Genomic DNA, 20397 nt, shown 5'->3' on the forward strand with positions numbered 1-20397 from the left:
CTATCAAACGGAGCTGCGTCACGCCTGGGTGCAGTTAAGCCAACAGTCCATGCAGGAACCTAGGCCCCGCCCGCTGCGCTCGCGCCTGTCTCCACCTATGAGCGATTGTCTTTCCTGACGGGCGTGCACCTCGCCCTATCAGCGGGCGCCGCGCGGCCGCGCCCCTGGAGGCGGGCACTGGGCGGTGCCCGGCGGCGGGCGCGGCCCGGGCGGGGTCGGAGCGATGGCGGAGAGCGACTGGGACACGGTCACGGTGCTGCGCAAGAAGGGCCCGAGCGCGGCCCAGGCCAAGTCCAAGCAGGTCAGCTGGGGGCGCGGTGGGGGGCCGGGTGCGGGGCCGGGCCGGCGGCGGGCCTGGGCTCGGCGTGGGCTCGGCCACCCCTCCGAGTAGCGCCGTGCTCACCGCTCACCTTCGCTCCTTTCGCAGGCGATCTTGGCGGCCCAGCGGCGCGGGGAGGACGTGGAAACTTCCAAGAAGTGTGGGTATCCCGCGGGGGGCCGGTTCGCTCTGGGGCGGCTGCCTGCGATGGGGAGAGGAGGCAGGCGGCGGCACCGCCCGGCTGAGCCAGCGATCCCGAACTGGGCCGGAACGCGCAGCCCCGGGAGTCGCCGGGATGACGCTCCTGGAGCTGCCCCTTAGCTTCTGGTTGCCCAGGGCGGAGATCTGCCTGGTTCCTGCAGAGATCTTGGAAAAGCTTCTGTGAATCACAAAACTTAAGCTTCCCGTTTTGGCAGCTTATTTCTTTTGCGAATTTGAATGGCTGCCGATCTTCCTATGGCGCTGCTTGTTAAAAATGCTTTGTTTCTTCTCTGATGTAAATTGCCGGGTTCTCTCACTGTAGGGAGGTTATTCTGATGGTTAGAAATAGAGAAATGATTCTTGAAGAAGGTTAATCAGCTTTTTTGGGACACTGAATGCCAGAGACTAATGTGAGAGAAAGGATTCAAATTAGAGCTTAAATATTATATCTAACATGAGAGAAAATAATGTTTTTGAAGCTGTCTTTTAGTAAAGCTAAGTACAATTAGACTTTATTTAATCAAAGATGTCAGAAAATTGCTTAAAAGCTACTTACTTGGGGTGCCTCATACTGAGCAAGCACAATTTAAGTTCAAGTATTGACCTCGCTGTGCTGCAGCACAAATATGTGTCTGCAGTAAAGTTAGAGCATTAAATCCCCAATGAAAAACAAGACTTGCCCTGTCTATAGGGAAGTTCAGGTGTGAAGTAGGGAAAGGGAAGGGCTCTGCATGGCTAGGTGTGCACAGCACTATGAGCAGGGCTAAGGTAATGTTCCCTGATGGGCAGGAGAATTGGGTGAGATCAATGGTAATGTTGGTATGTTGAAATCCTGACAGTGCCCTGGGATCCTGGGCAGCTGAGGGCTTGGAAAAAGTCCTTTGATACTTTTTGGCACAGCTCTGAGCCTTATTTTGTTTGTCCTTGATTGTTTTTTCGTTCTTACTTCGAACGACAGGGGCAGCAGGCCAGAACAAACAACACTTCATTACAAAGAACACGGCCAAGCTTGATCGTGAAACAGAGGAGCTGCACCATGACAGAGTTTCCCTGGAGGTGGGCAAAGTGATCCAGCAGGGCCGACAGAGCAAGGGCCTCACTCAGAAGGACTTGGCCACGGTGAGTGGAGCACCTCCAGGTGAGGGTGGGCACCTTTCCTGTTCCCTCATGGGCAGCTGCAGTGGGAGGGTGTCATGGGCTGGAAGTTTTAGGAATGCAGTATCGCTGGTATCTGATGTCCTGGCAGCTTCAGTTGTCTGGGAAAAGTTTTGAGGTTTGTGGAGCCCTTGAGCCCCAGGCTGGAGGCAGAGCCTGTCTGTGGCTGCTGAGCTGGTGGGAGGCTGCTCCCTGCTTCCTCCCAGCAGCTCACACCAAACCTAGAGGTTTGTACCATCTGGGCTGAGCAGTGTTAGCAACTCCCTGATGTCTGAAGGAGCAGCAATCCCTGGTGGTCCTGTTCCTCCTGAGAAGGAGGGAGGTCAGAGTCCCTTCAGGATGGATGTCACCAGCACTGGGACACTTCAGGGAGGTGCCAGTGGGGATGGAGTCAGCCTGGGAGCAGCACTTTGTCATCTGTCCTGGCGTAATGAGAGGCTGTTCCTTATCTGTGTGAGTCCTGGAGAGCTGCTGCTGAGCATTGCTGTGTTTGAGACTCATCCTCTCTTTTCAGAAAATCAATGAAAAACCACAAGTTATCGCTGACTACGAATCAGGACGAGCAATCCCCAATAACCAGGTCATGGGCAAGATCGAAAGAGCCATTGGTGAGTTAAGAGAGACTTCAGAAATAATGCCAGTGCTTGGAGGGGTGGTTTGGGGGAAAGTATTTACCTTTTTCCTGTGAGGAACGTTGCTGGCTGGAGTTTATCATGGGTGTGGTGCCATTAAGACATGTTCTGATAAAACCTGGATCTGCTGACTGAACCAGAACTGGGAGCTCTTGATCTTTGTTTGCATCTTCATGCCTGCGGCTGTGCCTGGGGACCATCCCTGTGTGCTTGCCCCCAAAACCTATGAGATGCTGAGACCCATGGAAGCCCGATTGCATTGTAGAAGGGTTTTGTGTTGGTTTTACTCTCCTGGGCTGGTTCAGATCCCATCTGATTGGTTTTTGTTTGAAGTTGGTCTGGTGCTCCTAGAAACTAAAGTAGGACTCTCCTGAACTCTGGTTCCCCTGCTCTCTTTCTGGACGTTCTCTTCCTTAAGGCTGAATTTGATGGAAATAAAAGTTATTGGGTGAATGATTGAGTGCTGATGGTGGTGGTCTCCTTTATCTTATTTCAGGCCTCAAACTGCGTGGAAAGGACATTGGAAAACCGCTGGAAACTGGCCCCAAAGGAAAATGACAACAAAGCCTCGAAATCAGTTTGCTCAGACTGATCTGGTTCTCCTCAACCACTCTGCATATTGCCAAGCTGAACAAGAGGGTTTCAGACTTGCTTTGGGGGGAAATCTGCTGAATCTATACCTGCTGTAAAAAGGCAACCTTAAAGAAGCAATTTTCCTGATATTTGTTTTTCCTTGCTCCTTTTCAGAGATTGAGGATCTAAACCCCAAGAAAAAACCCAAACCCTGCCTCTGATTTGCCAGAAAACATGTACATTGTGGTGTTAGCAGCAGCTGATGTTAAGGCAATTAGGGTGGTCTGAAATGTGAGGATTTAATTGAAACAGTTTGGGGGATGGGTGAGATATATTATATATAAATAATTTGGGAGAGTTGGGGCTTGATCAGAAATGATGACTCAGTCACTGTATCTCAATGAGTTTGGTTTGTTCTTTCCAGCCTGTTTTAAAGAGATCTATAATAAAGTTTGATACCCTTCAGTTGCCCAGGGGAGCTGCTGCACATGACCAGCTGTTAGTAAATGTTGTGGCTGGGTGTGACTGGAGCTGCATCACCTCTTCCTTCTGGGATTGTAATTAAAGGGATACCTGGGGTGCATGGGATGAGGGCCAGCACTGTCACAGCCTTCCTGGCTGTGTCACCTCTCCCTGCACTGGGGATGGTGCAGCTTGGCCAGCAGCCTGGGGCTGCAATCGGTGCTGTGGAGGTGAGGGGAGGCTGTGGGGCTCTGCACATCCAGGCAGGTGCAGAGACATCAGCTGAAGCCTGAGCCCTCCTTGCCCTTGCCCAGCTCTCAGCTCTCTTGGGTCCTCATTTCTGCAAGCAGGACAGGTCTGTAGGGATGGTGCTTGGCATGACTGAGGCATCACCAAAGGGGGACACAGCTGGGTGAGAGGCAGACAGGCTCTGGTCACAATCTGGGAAAGCAGCATGTCCCTCCAGCTGTACATAGGGCCTGGGGGTAGCAGGATACTCCTTGTTGTGCAGTGGCTGAACTGGGCTGTGTGTGGAGCTGGGTTTGGAGTTCACAGTGTTAAGGTGTGAAAGCTGGGGGTGAGGGAGGGGTCCTGGCCTTGGGTGCACTGGGTGCAGGGGTGGGGGTCCAGGCCCTGAGTTCAGCCTGCACCTCAGCCTGCACTGGGTTTCCCAGTGATGTTTATCAAGTGCATTCACAAGGTATGTGGGCAGCAGGTGGGCACCTATACACCAGAGTGGGAGCTGCCTGCTGCCCTCAGGGGTGCTGTGTGATGCCCCCCTCTGCTCCCTGCCCTCGCACCCACCACTCACCCTCCCCAAAACCAGCAGAAGCACTGAGCTTCTTCCCCCTGGGGTCTCTGTGCCCTGGGAGCTCTTGTGCTTTGTCCTGGGCATGGGAAGTGGCTCACACCCTCTGCAGCACCCACTGTTCTTCCCAGCTCTGGGGGCCAGGACCCTACACTTCACCCTCCCATCCATGGCCAGAACCCTGTTTGGATGAGGACAGCCACTGTGAGAACTCCCACTTGTGCCCTCTGCCAAAGCACGGGCACGTTGCTGTGTCTTGGAAGCAAAACTTCATGTTACAAACAATACAAAGGCTTTTCCCGAGCACTTGGAGGTAGTGATGACAGCGGTGTGTCCCTGGGCGGGGCAGGCTCCCCAGGTCGCCAGCTCCTGGTGCCGGGGGCAGAGAGCAGGCAGCTGATGGAGTGTGGGTTCCTGTCGAGGGGTGGTCTGCCCGGGGGGGAGCAGGCAATTCCTGCTGCTGGATGCTAATTTCAAGACTCATCCCCCTCCCGTGGAGATATAATGACCTTGTCCTGCAAAGAAAGGTGAGTGGGAATTGGTGACAAACGTGGGCTGTCTGCTGTGAAACACCAGGATTTCTTCCAGGCTGCAGCGAGGACAACCTGTGTGCCAGCCCCATGACCCTGGCAGAGGCACCAAACCCCCAGTGTGCCCAGGGGGCTCCACGTCTCTTGCTGGAGACCATGATGCGGCTGGTGGCTCTGCTGCAGATCCAAGGGACATGCAGCTTAAGCCACCTTGCACCAAATTGAGTGCTGGCTGAGTGAGGATGAGCCAGGTTTGCCAGACCCCGTTCCCACAAGACTCGGGCGTGGGAGCACACTCAGCTCTTTCCAGAGCAGCTGCCTGGTGGCAGCAGCACTTTTAGGTCAGTCCTGCAGCTCAGGGTCACTTGTTTGTCAACAAGCAGATAAGAGGCAGAGCCCTTTGCACCTCCCTGTCGCGTTGGCGGATCGCGGGGTCAGGGAGAGCCTGCTGGCATTTGCCGAGCTTTTAGGAAATCGCTGTTTTAGCACAGCTGGGGTAATTAGGCAAGTCCTTCATCCTGTCCTTACATCTCGGAAGGTGATGTTGTCGAAGCCCTGGGAGCTGTTGTCCTCTGTCGGTGTCCTGCTCGCCAGCCTTCGCTGTTTCAGCCAGTACCAGCCCCCAGCAGCCACCAGCGCCACTATGACGAGGGCCAGGAGCACACTGAGCGCCACCTCCGCCACGAAACTGCCGGAGGGCTTCTCTGCAGGGGGAGGGAATGCTGTCATTTCAACCCACTGCCCAGAGAACTGCCTCCAGCCTCAGCCCAGCACCCTGGGCAGCTCTGGGTTGACCTTTCACAGCCAGAACTGCACACACCCCCACCCCCCCCCCACCCCACCACCCCTCTTCCCCACACCTTCCACTGGACTCTCCGGGCTGGAATGGCAGCCCACCCTGGCGCTGTACATGATGTCATCCAGTGCCACTGTCCCCTCCATCGGCCACCTCCGTGTGGTGATCTCAAAGCTGATCTGCGGGGGAAGGTGGGGTCTGGGGGGCTGATGCACGCCCGGAGACACCCTGCACCGCAGGTAAGGGTGGCCCCACTTACCTGGAACTCACTGGGGCTCTGCACCGGCACCACGGCGCCCTGCCAGCCCCGGCTGCGGTGCCCCGGCACGCTCCACACCGTGCGCTGCCCCGCCGCGCCGCGCAGCGTCACCCGCAGCTCCCCGCTGGCTGCAAGGAGGGGGCACAGGCATTCTGGCATCACCAGCTGCCCCGAGCCCACAAGAGCCACCGAGCCCTCCCAGCCATGCCATCCTCTACTGGGATGGCAGCACTCAGAGGGAATGGGCCATTGCCACTGCCCAGCTGGAACTGAAGCAGTGTCTGCGGACCACAGGTGGGGAGGACTGAGGCCCCCACTCCCATGGAGCCAGGGAGACCCAGGGACCCATGGGCCCCTCCTCCCTGTCCCTGCAGTGCTCACAGAGGTGCTCCGGGATGTCCATGTGGTACCAGAAGCGCAGGCAGGAGTCGGTGGCTGCAGGCAGGGGTGGGCTCTCCAGCAGGGCACTGGTGCCCCTGGCACCCAGCACACTGGTGTCAAAGTGCATGTAGTGACCTGGGTAGGCAGGGACAGAGCGCAGGGTGTCCCCCAGTCCTGCATCCATTTGTCCCACCCCACTTGTCCCACTCTTCCCCCAAATGCCGAGTGATGCCTGGAGGAGAACACAAATCAGCCCTGGACCTCACTGCCCTTGGGGCTGAGCTGCCCCCCCAGGTGAAGAGGGGACAGGATGCTGTGGGGCCAGGCCTCACAACATGGACTGGACTGACCCGATCCACCCCCAGCTCTTCTTCCTCACTCCGGCCATGCCAGGGTTCCCAGGCAGGGATGGGTGTTTCCTACCGTTCCTTGTACCCAGGGTGTGATCCTGCTCAGGGCCAGGGTACTTGGCCAGGGTGATCCCACTCTTCCAGCCCCAGGCCAAGCTGTGCAAGCGGGGGTCCAAGGGGCTGCTCCAGCCACAAGTGTCCTGCTCGAAGTCACAGGATGCTGGGAGGAAAGTAGGGCTGTGAGACACCCAGTACTACTTGGCAGGACATGGGGCACCTGGGTGGTACACACCACCCCCAGCTTTGGGCCAGGCCAGGCTCAGGGCAGGAACAGGTCTGTCCCTATCTCCATGGCTTACATGCTCCCATAGGATGTCCCACCCCCTCCCCTCTGATCCACAGTGCCCCTGTGGGGTGGGGTCTCACCTGGCTTGGGGCAGGCTCCCTCCGACACATGCAGGTCGTCCAGTGCGATGTATCCGTGGTGACCCCCAGCTCCCACTGCCTCAAACACCACCTGGGCAGGGTGACATGCTGAGGCTGGTAGCCTCCTCATCACCTCCAGCTGCCCCCAGCACCCTGCCCTGTCTCACCTGCCAGTCACCATCGGGCTGGATGGTGACATGGCTGCGGTGCCAGTTGCTCCCTTCCATGGTGCTCATGCTCAGAACCTTCCTCCTCACCCTGCTCTGCTCCACGAACACCCTGAGGGAGCCTGCCCAGGGCACCCAACATGGAGCAGGGGTCCAGGGCTGTGCTGTGTGGGGCCCCCACCCATCTGGAGGTGTCCCCAGAGGTCTCAGGGCAGGTGGTGCTCACCTGGGGTCCCAGCGCTCAGCTGGTACCAGAAGGCCAGGCACTGGGCAGACATGGAGGGCTGGTAGGGCTGGGAGGTGAGGGCAGCTGTGTGCCCTGCAGGCAGGGAGAGCCTGCCCGTGTTCACCACCATGTAATGGCCTGGAGGAGAGAAGCCCCTGTGCTGTGACCCCTGCCCAGCCCTGCTGGGGAGCACTAGGGGACAATTGGGGCTGGGTTTTTCCCCCCCAGGTCAAGGAGTCTCCCCAGCTTGGGAACCTCCCCAGGATTAGGGAGCCCTGGGGCTGGGAGACTCTGCATTTTGGGAGTTCCAGGTTTGGGAAGCCCTGTGCAGTATTGCCTTCCCATCCTGGGGAAGGCAGGGAACGCAGGGCAGGCATGAACAGGGAGAGCAGGCAAGGCTGGCGTGGGGTACAGGCAGGACACTCAAGAGCAGGGAGGGGGGACTCAGAGCAGCAGGGAAGCACCAGAGCTGCCACGGCTCCGTACCTGCGGTGGTGCCAGTGGTGTGGTCGGCCACAGGACCGGCGGTGGTGCCGGTGCCGTTGCTCTGTCGCTGCCAGGTGCCCTTTCCGCTGGCTGCCAGCCCACAGCCCTCCACCTCGAAGGAGCAGGAGAGCTTGGCCCCACAGGGTCCCGCTGTCTGCGTGATGTCGTCCAGCCCCACGTCCCCCAGGAAACCGTCATGCAGCACCTCGAAAGCCACCTGCCCCCAGGCAGCGGTGTCAGACAGGCTGTGCCTTGCTGGTGCCAGGGACATGGGGGGCTGCTCCTCACCCGGTACCGCTTCTGGCCCGTGGAGGGCAGTGTTGCCCATGCCCGGTGCCAGATGCTGCCCTGGGTCCCGCGGCAGGTCCACAGCACCACCTCCTCTCCTCCCTCTGGCAACAGCTTGAGGTTCAGGGTACCTGGGTAGAGGGGGGCATGGGGGCAGCCATCCCACAGCCCTTGGGAACCCCACTGTCCTGAGAGTGGAGGCAGGCTTGGGCAGCCCTGGGAGGATGCCATGGGGCACGTACCAATTTGTGGGCCCGCCAGGCGGTACCAGAAGGAGAGACAGCGTGGGGCAGTGGCCAGCTCCTGGTGGGAGCTGAGGAGCAGGGCCCGCTGCCCGTGGCTCCATGGCACAGAGGAGTCCACGGACAAGAAGTAGCCTGAATGTTGGGGACAGCCAGGGTGGAGGGGTCATGATGTGAGTGTTCTGCATCACCCACAGCCCAGATCTGGGTGCTCCCAGCCTGCCATAGGTGAGCTTGCTCTGTGGGCATGGGGCTGCTGGGAGTGTACAAGGCATGCCTTGGCCCTGGGAATGGAAGGTTATGGGATGTCCTGGGCCCCTGGGTTCCCCCAAAGAGCAACCAACCCCTTACCCGAGCCAGTGGTGTGGTCAGAGCCCTGTCCCTGCCCTGTGCTGTGGACCCATTTGAAGTCACTGGACAGATCCTGGTACCAGCCACACATGCCCCTCTCGAAGTTGCAGGACAGCTCTGGCCAGAAAGAGGTGACAGGATAGAAGTGGAAAGGAGTAAGGCATCACAAAAGCAAATGGGTCTCCCAAAACATTTCTTTCCCCCTGCTTGCCTGCCCCACTCCCCAAGTTTACCCCATGCAGGGGTCCCAGGACAAGGCAGGATATGTGCTTGCCCTGGCCCTTGACCTTGTGCACCATGGTCTTGCTCTTGGACAGAGTGACATCCACCAGGCAGCCCCCACGGAAAGGGTGTGGGGTTACCCTCCCTGCCCACGCACTCCTGGCCATACCCGCAGCTGTGGGTGACACCACGTCGAGGTAGCATTGCTCGAATGTCACGTTATCAACACCGACACTTGCTGAGCCCTGGAGATCCACCAGTGCCAGCAGCTCAACCTGAGGGCAGCAGCCATGAGCCTGGGGTGCCTGGCAGCACTGGCATTGTCCCACTGAAAGCCCCCCAGGCTGGTCCCTGTGCACACCTGAAAGGGCCGGCTTCTCTCTCCCAGCGGGACACGGACATGACCCCCAGTTGTGCTGCCAAGATGTTGTGTCTGCCAGACCAGCTGGGTGGTGCCAGCAGTGTGATCTGCGACATTGATGGCAAGGAAGCCTGGAACAAGAGGTGGTGCAGAGGCTGTGGGCACCCAAAACCCCTGGCCACCCTGTGAGAGCCCTCCATGGCACCAGCCCATGGTCACGGGGTGCAGGGACACAGACAGGGACACAGACACCCCAGCTCCAGGATGATGTGATGGGGCAAAGTAGGGTTGGGAGAGGCAGTAAAGGCAGCTGGGCATGGGGTGTCTGGGAGTAGGAAGCAGGCAGGGCACCCTGGGGGTGGGCAGGAGGTTACCTTGGGGGTCACTGTGGATGTGGTAGCTCATCTCCATGGTGCAGGCAGGGCCAGAGGGGCCCAGCAGAGGCGATCGTGCCTTTGCAGGACCCATCATCTGTCCTTCTCCTGTCTGGAGGGCCAGGAAAGTCCCTGAGTACAGAAACACTCTGTGAGGTGAGGACTGGGGTCCCACATCATTGGTAGCACCCCCAGCCCAGCATCCTGCCATTGTGCATCATCTCCCATTGTGCAGTGGCACCCACTGGGAGTCCTTGCTCTGGAGGCTCCTGTGGTGCTGAGCACTGAAGAGCATTGTCTGGCTGGTGAAAACAGTCTCACCTGTGAGGAAGATGTCAGATTCAGTGACCTTCTGCAGACCCCAGCGCAGCCGCCCCACACTGACGTCGTGCCAGCCGCCAGCCCCTGACTCGAAGGTTGTTGTCCCTGCAAAGTCAAAGAATCCCAGAATCTCAGAATGGTTTGGGTTGGATGGATGAGCCTTAAAGCTCATCTCATTCCACCCCTCTGCCATGGGCAGGGACACCTTAAACTATCCCAGGGTGCTCCATGCCCTGTCCAACCAGCCTTGGACACTTCCAAGGGATGGGGCAGCCACAGCTGCTCTGGGCAATCCAAAACTCCAGGCTCAGTCTTGCCAGGCCATTGTCATTCCAGGGGCTGTGGAGGCATGCACATGTCCCAGCCACGCCAGCCCAGGGGTGCCTGGTCTCCTCCACTGCTGAGGCAGTGCTGCAGGTGCCTGCCTTGGCTCTCACCACAGCGCTCCTCGTCGGAGCCATCAGCACAGGTGTCGGCGAAGTCGCAGGCCAGCTCTGCAGCAATGCAGTCCCCACTGTCACAGGCCACCTCGTCTGCTGCGCAGGGGCTGGCATGTGCCTGGCTCGGCAGTGTGACCAGAGGCTTCTCTGATGGTGAAACACCCCAGATGGAGAGCAGTGGTGAAAGGGCACAGCAACAGCATCAGTGTCGGCCCTTCAAACACTCTCCCATGTCCCCAGGCATCTTCCTGGCTCTCCATTTCCCATCCCATCCCGTCCCAGCCCAGCCTAGTTGCCACCAGCTGAAGGGAACCCAGGACCTAGTAAGAGCTGATTGTGTGACATGTTTTGACACAGAAAATTGAGTGTTACAGCCCCAGGAAAAAGATACCAGCACCCCAGGGCAAGTATTTGCTGTCCTGCACCCAGGATGGTCCCTGTGATGAGCAGAGGGACAGGCAGACCATGCCTGTCCTTTAGGCGTGGTGCCATGGGTGCAAGACACCTGGGACAGCGGCCAACACTGGAGCAGAGTGAGGGACACTGCCCACCAGCTCACCCTGCTCCTTCACGCAGCCCTGAGACAGGATCAGGTCATCAATAGCCACGGTCCCCCCGCTGCCAGCCACCCCCTCGATCAGCACCTGCAGGAAAGCACCATGTCAGAAACATCAGCAAGGGGTCCTGCACGATATGGGGGGGATTAGGGTGACACCAGGGAGCCATGTGATGGGGGGAGCCAGAACCTGTCATGGACTGACTCACATTTTGCTCAAGAAGGGACTCAGTGGGAGCAGGGGCAATGCTGTGGCTGACAGAGGTGCACAGTGTGGGCTGGCATGGCCACAGTGAGCTTGGGAGGTGGTACTGCCCCTGTCCCCAGCTGTGGTCCCGGGCCCCGGGGGCAGCCCAGCTCCCCCCAGCCCAGCAGCAGCCCACCTTGAAGGGATCTGTCACATTGAAGTCCACTCTCTCCCGGACCCAGCAGCTGCCCAGGTCTCCTGTCCTTTCCCTCATCAGGTGCTTGGTAGAGTTGGTCACATAGGAGATGCTGAGGCTGCTGGTGGCTGAGCCATGGAGGTGGCAGTACAGTACGAGCTGGGGATTGGGCGGAGAGTGAGCCCTTAGGGCAGGGGCACACAGCCCCCTGCATCCCACAGAGGGGCTGTGAGGAGCTCAGGTGGGCAATGGGCACCAGAGATGTCACCAAACCACCCCCAAAAACCTGATGCCCATCCCCAGCAAGGGCCAACCACAGCCCAGCCCTGCAAGAGGGTACCCAGAGTTGGGAACCCCATCTCCTGTCACCACCATGCCCACATGAGCTGTGACATGAGGTCCCAGCTGTGACTTACAGAACAGGAGTTCGTGGCTTGGAAGGTGGGGCTGCTGAGCTGAGCTGTGCCACCAGCTTGTGCAGTGGGGTCACTGCTCACATGGAGGAAAAAACCTGCAGAAGATGCTGGGCCTGAGTGGAGCCAGGCAGATGCGTGGGTGCAGGACACCGCTGTCCTGGCACAGCCTTGAGCAGAGCCCTGGCGTGTGTCCTGTCCACCTGCAAGTGGGGCTCCCCTGGGGCACTGCTGCCCCGCCACATACCAGCCCTGCTGTTGTTGCTGTGGTCTCGAGTGGGAATGCTGTAGGAGGTGCCCAGGTTCAGGCTTGTGTTCCTGCCCCACACTGGTGGCCCGGCCGCCGTCTCCCAGCCACAGAGATCAAAGTCAAAGGAGCAGTGGGTGAAGTTCTCTGTGAGGAGAAGGGACAGAGGTGACCCAGAAAGGACATGAGGTCCCAGCCCTCTCTTGGACAGATGGATCCCTGCAATGGGTTGGGCTGATGCCACCCCTCTGCAAACCCTCAGGGTCATTTTGCCCTCCTGGCATAGGGCAGAACTGGGTGGGCCCCTGCCAGCCCAGAGCACAGCTTTGCCCCACCAAGGTGGACCTTCAGTCTATCCACAGGACTCCTCCCTGGGGCCAGGGGTGCTCACTGCAGTGCGCTGTGCCCTCGTCCGAGTTGTCCCCGCAGTCGTCGGTGCCGTCGCAGAAACGACGCTGTGCCAGGCAGGAGCCACGCTGGCAGCGGCTCTCCTGGGCCCTGCAGGCCTGCTGCCCGACCTCTGGGGTGAGGGAACACATGTCAGCAAGTGGCTGGTCCCACAGGGACATGGTGAGCACTGCCACATCATTCCTTGGGGTGGCTCAAGGGACAGGTTTTTGCTGCCCACCTCATGCTCTGGCCAGGGCGCAGTGCCCCAAGACAATGGGAGCACCGAGCAATGGGAGAGCTCCCCTGGGTTTTGCACCCCACCCAGTTCCCCCAAGATCCCAGCTCACATCCCAGCAGATGTGGGACTCACCTGGTAAGCCACAGTTCCTGAACATGATGTCATCGAGCGCCACCTCTGCCCCGCAGGTGGGTGGTTGTGTCAGGGAGAAGATGAGCTATGATGGGAAGATGAGGATCGCATGAGCTGCCAAGGCCAGGTCTCAAAACATCGCCCAGCTCCTCTGGTCCCAGCTTATGGGGACAGTGCCCGGGTACCAAAGTATCAACACTGTCTCACCTGGAACTGCTCCATGATCCGTCCGGGGTAGGCAATCAGCTGGTGCCAGCCCTCCCTGCTGCGCTCAGGGCTCTGCCACAGCTCCACCACCTCATCCCTGTGTGCCACAGCCAGGCGCAGCACTGGCCGCTCTGTCTGGTTCAGCCCTGAGGGAAGCCCCAAAAGTGCCCTTGGTACAGGGCATCCAGGGGTACCCAAAGGAACGAATGGAGCCCCGCCAGCTCTGGGGTTTGGAACTGGGACCCCCAGGTCCCACCATCTCTGTGTGTGGAGTGTGGAAGAGGCAAACAGGATGGCAAGGACCCATCTCAAGATGTCAGTGGTTCTGTCCCTGCCACAGGGGCAGACGGCCCCATCCCCCCCCACTGCCTAGTAGCCAATGCTGCCTGTGCCCACCTTGGGTGCTCTCACATCTCCCTGAGAGGTGATACCAGGTTCTGATCTCACATGTGGCAGCTGCTTCCCGCATCTCCGGTGACCTGAGCCAGGCTGTGGCTGTGGTCTTTGCTGGGGGGGACATGGTGACCAAGAACCAACCTGGGGAGGGCAGAAAGCAGAGTGGGGGCTGCAGGCCCATGGGGTGGCACCAGAGCTGTGCCAGCACTACTCCTGCCCCTCCAAGGGTCTGCTCCCTCCCTTGCACCCTAGAAATATAGATGTTCTGGCACCCAGCTCCAGTGGAGTGGTACTGTGGGTGCCCAGAACCTGCTCACCAAGCAGCTCCCACTTACCCAGGTCAGTGCCTACGGTGTGGTCTGAATGAGGCCCCATGCCCCACATGGCAAGGCTGGCCCGGCCTCGCACCCATCCATACGTCGAGGTGCCCACGTCCTGCCAGCCACAGTCACTGTCCTCAAAGTCACAGGTGAAGGGGGTGCCCAACACTGCTGAGCCCCGTAGGTACCCTGAAGGTGGGCAGATGGGGGGTCAAGGCAGGTTTGGGGCCACCCTGGGGACCTGTGCCCATCCCAGGGAACTGCACCTATCCTGGGGGGCTGCACCTACCCAGGGGCCCTGTGACCAGCCCAGAGGACCTGCACACAACCTGGGATCCTGCACCCACCTGGCAGACTCACCTGCACCCAGGCCACCTGTGTTCACCCTGGACACCTGCACAAGGGACCTGCCCCTACCCTGTGGATCTGCACCCACCCCGCAGTTCTGTACCAATCCTGGGGGACCCTGCATTCATCCTGGGCACCAGCACCACCCTAGGGACCTGTACCCACAACACCCCCCCGCTACATAGCCTGCTCTCACCCCAGGAGCTGGGCCTGAGGGTGGGTCTGGGGGCCTGGGGGGTCTGAGCACCCACCACACTGGTTCTCATCCGAGCAGTCACTGCAGTCACAGACGAAGTTGCAGAGCTGCTCAGCTGCACTGCTGCAGCTGTTGACGACCACGGATCCACTGGGGAGGACAGTTCTGGCTATGAGAGAGACAATGGGGCTAAAAACCTGCAGGGAACTAGGCATGGTGCCCGCAGCAGGTGACGGAGGGCACACGTGACCTGCAGCACCTCGGTTTCGGACCCTGCTGGGGCAAGTACTGAGCTCTCAGTGGCATTTTCCCCTGGACGACCCCTGCTCCGGCACTGTCCTGGCACTCCACATCTCTCACACACTGCCACCTCCCACCGTCAGCCTCGGGGTGCCAGAGCCTGCCAGGGCACTGACTCTGCTACAGCATACCCGTGCTTCCAGTCCCAGCCCCCTTTTTGGAAGAAACAGGAATATCTGGATGTTTTTCCCCAGCCCGCTGCTGGGGGCTTCGGCACCGACTCACCCTGGGAACCCTGGGCTGAATTCACCAGCAGAGCCCAGTGGGCTAGCCCAGTGCTGGGGCAAACTGCCGTGGAGGACCAGAGTGGAGCAGCCAGCATAAAAGCCCCTTCCCTCCAGCCACACAATCCCCACCCGTGTCAGCAGAGCTTACCCAGCAGCACCAGCAGGGCCAGCATCGCCTGCCTGCCTGCAGTCATCCCGGCCACCACAATGGTAAAATGGAGCTGGAAGAGGCCACACTGTGAGCCCCAGGCTGGAATGTGCTCCCCTGGACCTGCCTGTGTTGGACTTCAGCCCCGCTGTTATCGGCTCCCTGGCCAGGCAGCGGGTTTATGGCATGCCTGTGCCGGCTGGGACAGCGCAGCGCGGTCCTGTCAGCAGCACTAGCGACACCTCAGCAGCGAGCTGCAGCCAGGTGCCTGTGGAGACCTTCGGCTTTTCCCCCGAACCTCTCTTCTTCAGCCCATTTTCCACTCAGAACAAGACGGTGGGTGACACTCTGACTGGGACAGAGCACAGCCCGGTGGAATGCGTTGGCTTGGTGATGGATGAGAACACTTCCTGCTGAGCCAGGGATGCTGCCAGCCCTGTGGGGGATGCTGGCACCTCTGCCAGGGATATGGGGGCTCTGTCAGTCCCTGTGCATAAGGAGAGTGGGAGAGACTTTGGGTGCAGGGTTGGCTGTGGGCTGCACTCTGGCCAGAGAGAACAGCTGAGCTGGGAGTCAGCTGTATCTCCAATATTCCATCTTACCCTGCCCTCTGGCAACGGGAAGTTGTTTCCTCTTGTCACTCCAAGCTCTTGTCCAAAGTCCCTCTTCAGCTCTCCTGGAGCCCCTCTAGGCACTGGAAGGGGCTCTGAGGTCTTCCTGGAGCCTGGGGATTCCAAGATGCCATCAGGAGCCAGCCTTCACGCTGCCTGCTCTGCTCCGGCTGGCAGGAGCATCTCAGCACCCAGCTCATGAATGCCATGGGGCAAAGGGGCACAGCTCCAGGGCCACAACTAGGTCAGTCCTGGGGTAAAACATTCCTGGCAGAGCCCCAGCAAGGGTTGATGAGCCTGGAAGAAGCACAGCTTGGTAGCCAGAGCTCCACAGATCACCACCAGTGTTGCCTGGTGATGGCAACTACTGACCCCACTGGTTTCCCTACCTGGGCAGAAGAAGGAGCTGCTACCCCACAGGACCCCTCTCCCTGCTGCTGCCACAGCCTTCGTGCCCTGAGAGGGGCCCCGTTGAGCAGATCCTTCCACTGAGCCAATGGCCTTGGAAAGCAGATTGCAGCGGGATTGCATCAGGGGCAGTAAAACACAGGCTCAGCTCCTTTTCCCAGTGCCAGCCAGGCCCAGTGAGGACCAGCAGGCCCACATCCCCCAGTACAGGCATGCTGGAGAACAGAAGCCCTGCCCAGAAACCTGGCAGCACAAAGCTGGCCACTGGCAAAGTAGTCACTGGCCTCCTGGGTGCCATGGGCAGAGCCTCTCTCAGAGATGCGACCCCTCCCCTTTGCACTGGGGATGCTGGTGCTCCCAGTATGAGACGTGGGCACACTGGAGCAGATTGAGTGATGATGACAACAGGATAGTACAGAATGGATGGCACAACAGGAGGTGACCCCATCCCACCCCTCTGCTCCACAAGGGTTCCCTGGAGGATGTGTCCAGATGGTTTTTTGATCTCTACAGAAGGATATTCCCTGATGATGATGAGGGGACTGCACCTGCCACAAGGAGAGGCTGAGCTGAATGTACCCAGCTTGGAGAAGGTGTAGGGGAATGTCACCCAGGTAAGCCCTGGCAGGAGGGTGCAGCGAGCCAACCCTTCAAGCCAGGAGTGTCCCAGTAAGGACTGAGACAAGAACAAAGCAAGAACAGCAAAAAACACTTGAAAGAAAAACCTTTTTTTCCTGTGAGGACTGTCAAAACCAGAGCAGACTCCCAAGCTGCTGAGAAGTTCAATTTGGGGAGATTCTCAAACCCCATCTGGTCACAGCTTCCAGCAGCCTAATTCTAGAACTGAATCATGGAACTCCCTGTGTTGGAAGGAACCCACAAGGACTATTGAGTCCAACTCCTGAGCCTGCACAGCACATCTCAGCAATCCCATCACGATGGACCCACTAAAGCTGGCTCTGCTAGGCCAGTGGATGGACAGGACATCCCAGAGGTGCCTCCAAGTTCCAAACCAGTGACTTGCAGGTTTGCAACTGACTCTGTGTAGCTTCTGGGTAACATTCCCCCCAGCACAGGGGAGAGCCACTTTGCAGTGTTGTAGTGCGTTCTTATATTTTGTAATACTTTGAAGTAGTTGGTTTTGTATCCCCATGTTTTTCCAAATGGTTTATCCCAGACTGTACCCCCCCCCCCTCCTTTTCCCTCTACTTGTGTTATCCCTTTCCTGGGATAAGATCTCCAAAACCCCCACCCTGGCTCTCTGCCAGTCACCTCGACATCCCAGCCCCCTACCTAGAAGTTTCGGTCCAAGTTGTCGAGTGATTAGCCAGGGGCCAAGGGTCAACCAACCCCCCAAGTCCTGCCCCATACGCTGTTTTGTATGTCTATCCCCCCAGCACCCATCCCCCAGAGATACCTATTGGTCAGTAGGATTTTATCTATGTTAGTTTCCTCCCCCCTTTAAATGTAAGCTCCGAACATCCCCCAGCGCTCTCGGCAGGAACCCCCTGAGGTATAGGAGCTCCCTCGGGACTCCTTAATAAAACCTTGGAATACCCCCTGCTGGGAGTCGGCCCCTTTCCTCTTCCACCGACGTCTCGGTCGTCTCTGCTGCAGCGAAGGCAACCAGCCTGAGTGCCCTCAGCACCCTCGGGGCACAGAGAGTGTCTCCCCGCAGTCGGCCGTGGTGGGGCTGCACCCCCCACTCTCTGCCGACCCGGGTAAGGCCCAGGGACTTGAGAGGCTTGCAGAGAGACTGGGACATTGCAGGATGGAGGATGAGGCACAGCAGAGCTATGTTCTTGCCTGTGAAACTCATCCTCCCATTGTGAGCTTCCTTTGGAGTGTGGGCACAGGCTGAACTTTGGACACAGGGTACAGGCTGAGTTTCTGAAGGTTGAGCTCACCCTGCATGGCTCTGGACACAGAGGAAGGAGCCCACATCCCTGAAGGCACAAGGCAGAGGCAGCAGCAGGGAGCACACAGGGTCAGTCTGACAATGAAATGGGGCTGGGACTGGGCTGGGAGGATCCTCCAGCCCCAGCCTCACATGGGACAGCGACTGAACAACCCAGCCTGCACATCTCCCTGGAGCCCCCACATCTCCCTCCAGCCACTGAAGCCTCCAGCAGCTTTCCCCAGTCTCCCTCTACTGCTCCTCACTTGGAAGCACAAGCAGGGAGAATCCCTGGGAAATTCTGAGCTGGTCCTGGGTGGCTGGAGGGATGAAGTCAGGGAGGATGCTCTTCCTCAAGGTGTGACAACCTGCCAGAGTGGGAATGGGCATGTTCTTCCCAATCATGTTCCCAGGCAGCTCAGTTCCCTCCTCACAGGAGATGGGGCTGGTCTCTCCCCTAGGTCCATCCTGCCTTTCCCTCTCCCAGGCCTGGGCATTGCTTTCCTCTCTCCTGCCTCAACCCTTTCCAAGGCAAATCCCAATACACTTCCTGCTGTTCCCACCCCAGACTCTGCCTGCTCCCATGCCAGGCTCCCATGCCAGGCCCCCTTCAAGGGGCGGATAACCTGGGGGGTCGCTTCCACTGTCAACAGGCATAACCCAGAGATGGGAAGGAGCAGCCAAGCCGTGAGCAAGGCCACCAGAGCAGCTGTGCTCCTCCAATGACTTTAATTCTCACAGATACACGTGGATGAGCCCCTGGTGCCAGAGGGCTGGGGCAGAGCAACCACTGGCTTCACCAGCTTTGTCATGCCAGGGAGGTGGGAGCATCTGGCACGGGGACAGTCCGGTGATAGCGGAGAACGGGCGAGTTCAACACAGGAAAATCAGGAGAGCCTGGAGCACGGCCGAGCATGGCGAGCCTGCTGCCACTACCCCGGTGCTGCACACAGCTGTGCCAGTTCTGGGCTGGCACCACAGACAGAGGAATCAGTACCCTTCATCTGCCCAGGTAATCTCATAGTCGGGATACTCTGCCTTCAGCTTCTCCGTGGTCACAGCGTGGTCAGCTCGTCCAAAGCCCTGCATAGGAAAAGAAGGTTCCCAAGGAGAGCTGGTGAGAACTTGCAGGGAAGCCTGGCAAATCCCCAGGGCGGCTCTGGCAGACCTCAGCAGCAGAGAGGCCACAGAGCCTGTGCCAGTCCTTCCTGACTCCAGCTGAGGCTGGTGTAGCACCCAGGCAAGAGAACAGTGCCACCCTGAAGCTGGGAAAACTGTGTGCACTGTGGCCCAAGGACCAGCACCCTGTCCTGGTCCCAGCTGGGCTCTGCACTGAGCACCCAGCACAGCTGGTGCTGCAGCACAGCCCTGGGCTGGGGTCAGCATCCAGGAACCCACCATGTAACTGATGTCCTCAAGAGTGCCTCCAGTCACCCTTACAAGGCCCCTACAGCACCCACCTGACACTCCTGCAGGAACACCCTCAGGACACACAAAGTGGAGACAGGCTTCTTGTCCAGCCCAATTCCCCCTGGCAGCACCCAGCGCTGGGTACAGTCACTATACCCATGGGACTTCCGGGGACTCTGAGTGTCTGGCAGCCCCACAGGTAGGTGCTGGGGGGTTCATGGGGTGACCCTGCTTTGGCTAAGCACTGCTCACCCGAAAGGGCTCTGCGAAGTCTCCCCTCCCTGCGGCACTCGGGAGAACGCCCAGGAGCCCCGGGAGCGCCGCTCCGCTCACCCCTTCCACCCCCGAGGGAATGCGACGCCAACTCGGCCGCCGTCAGCGGGACCCACCCCGCGAAGGGAGATGACGCGTCCCTGCGTAGCTCCCCCCGGCTCCTGCTTACCACCGAGTACCCGTAGACGTGGATCTTCCTCTCTTGAGGGCGGTGCGACAGGCGGCCGCCGCCCAGGCACTCGCAGCTCAGGCCGTGCCGCGCCAGCTCCTCCGCGGTGCGCTCGAACAGGTCGGCTGCAGGGAGGGAGCGGGGGTGGCGCGGGGACCCCACGCCTCAGCCGCCGCCCCGTGACGGGCCAGACGCCCGGCAAGCCCCCGCCCGCTTCCCTCGGCACCCTGGGCCACAGCCCCGCCCCGCGCTCCCAACGCCCCTCACCGTGGTACTCGGCCCAGCTGTGGCCTCGCACGACGTCCTTGGCGGGCGCGCCGGCCCCGCGCACCCGCACCAGCACGTACTTGAAGACACCGTCGCCATCGATCTGCACGTCCGGCACCCGCGACAGCGCCGAGCCCGCCATCGCTGCTGCCCGCGCGCCGTGCCCGCCTCCTCCGCCCAGCGTCCAACCAGCGCCCGGCCCCTGCCCGTGTTCCCGCCTCCTCCGCCCGGCGTCCAACCAGCGCTCGCAGAGCCAGGCTCCGCCCTCTGCCGGGGCGGGGTCCCGCCTCGAAGCGGCTCTGGGGGTGGAGGCTGCCGCCGCGGCCGGTGCAGGCGGTGGGATTGACAGCGGGGAGCAGGGCCGGGCAGGGCGGCGCGGGCGCCCCGGGTGACGGGCCTTGGCCACGACCCCGGCTCTGCCTCGCCTTCCCTGGTCCCCGCCACGGTCACCCCTCACTGGCGATTACCTCCGACCCCGGTCAGCGCCGCCC

At 59.8% G+C, this 20397-nt stretch overlaps 3 protein-coding genes across 3 annotated transcripts; 1 reads left to right on the top strand and 2 right to left on the bottom strand.

Annotated features, from left to right (window-relative positions):
* Positions 1-143: 143 nt before the first annotated feature.
* EDF1 (endothelial differentiation related factor 1) lies at positions 144-3345 on the top strand. The gene is made up of 5 exons (XM_054646315.2): positions 144-301; positions 428-479; positions 1479-1639; positions 2190-2283; positions 2804-3345. Exons 1-5 carry the CDS (start codon positions 224-226, stop codon positions 2863-2865), a joined length of 447 nt encoding a protein of 148 aa, XP_054502290.1. The 5' UTR covers positions 144-223; the 3' UTR covers positions 2866-3345.
* Positions 2868-18319, bottom strand: MAMDC4 (MAM domain containing 4). The gene is made up of 30 exons (XM_077189224.1): positions 15474-18319; positions 14872-15358; positions 14252-14365; positions 13668-13841; positions 13333-13473; positions 12937-13082; positions 12730-12814; positions 12361-12489; positions 11970-12116; positions 11726-11820; positions 11310-11468; positions 10930-11014; positions 10368-10517; positions 9931-10035; positions 9610-9741; positions 9236-9366; positions 9044-9149; positions 8653-8769; positions 8302-8436; positions 8060-8190; positions 7772-7988; positions 7286-7423; positions 7060-7181; positions 6893-6983; positions 6540-6686; positions 6117-6251; positions 5736-5863; positions 5541-5655; positions 5209-5384; positions 2868-4665 (listed from the first exon to the last, which is right to left on the bottom strand). Exons 2-30 carry the CDS (start codon positions 14915-14917, stop codon positions 4624-4626), a joined length of 3639 nt encoding a protein of 1212 aa, XP_077045339.1. The 5' UTR covers positions 14918-15358; positions 15474-18319; the 3' UTR covers positions 2868-4623.
* A 135-nt stretch (positions 18320-18454) lies between these two features.
* Positions 18455-20395, bottom strand: PHPT1 (phosphohistidine phosphatase 1). Its single transcript, XM_054646440.2, has 3 exons — positions 19907-20395; positions 19640-19764; positions 18455-18870 (listed from the first exon to the last, which is right to left on the bottom strand). Exons 1-3 carry the CDS (start codon positions 20046-20048, stop codon positions 18778-18780), a joined length of 360 nt encoding a protein of 119 aa, XP_054502415.1. The 5' UTR covers positions 20049-20395; the 3' UTR covers positions 18455-18777.
* Between the last annotated feature and the right edge of the window lie 2 nt (positions 20396-20397).

This window comes from Agelaius phoeniceus, chromosome 21 (genome assembly GCF_051311805.1).
Source record: "Agelaius phoeniceus isolate bAgePho1 chromosome 21, bAgePho1.hap1, whole genome shotgun sequence".
NCBI classification, from domain to species: Eukaryota; Metazoa; Chordata; class Aves; order Passeriformes; family Icteridae; genus Agelaius; species Agelaius phoeniceus.

Coding starts and splice junctions, on each gene's coding strand:
- EDF1 (XM_054646315.2), top strand. CDS start 224: ATGGCGGAGAGCGACTGGGACACGGTCACGGTGCTGCGCAAGAAGGGC. Junction 302..427: donor CCCAGGCCAAGTCCAAGCAG/GTCAGCTGGGGG, acceptor CTCCTTTCGCAG/GCGATCTTGGCGGCCCAGCG. Junction 2,284..2,803: donor CAAGATCGAAAGAGCCATTG/GTGAGTTAAGAG, acceptor ATCTTATTTCAG/GCCTCAAACTGCGTGGAAAG.
- MAMDC4 (XM_077189224.1), bottom strand. CDS start 14,917: ATGACTGCAGGCAGGCAGGCGATGCTGGCCCTGCTGGTGCTGCTGG. Junction 9,742..9,930: donor ATCTGACATCTTCCTCACAG/GTGAGACTGTTT, acceptor TTCTGTACTCAG/GGACTTTCCTGGCCCTCCAG. Junction 7,424..7,771: donor CACCACTGGCACCACCGCAG/GTACGGAGCCGT, acceptor TCTCTCCTCCAG/GCCATTACATGGTGGTGAAC.
- PHPT1 (XM_054646440.2), bottom strand. CDS start 20,048: ATGGCGGGCTCGGCGCTGTCGCGGGTGCCGGACGTGCAGATCGATGGC. Junction 19,765..19,906: donor CAGCTGGGCCGAGTACCACG/GTGAGGGGCGTT, acceptor CCCTCCCTGCAG/CCGACCTGTTCGAGCGCACC. Junction 18,871..19,639: donor ACGTCTACGGGTACTCGGTG/GTAAGCAGGAGC, acceptor TTTCCTATGCAG/GGCTTTGGACGAGCTGACCA.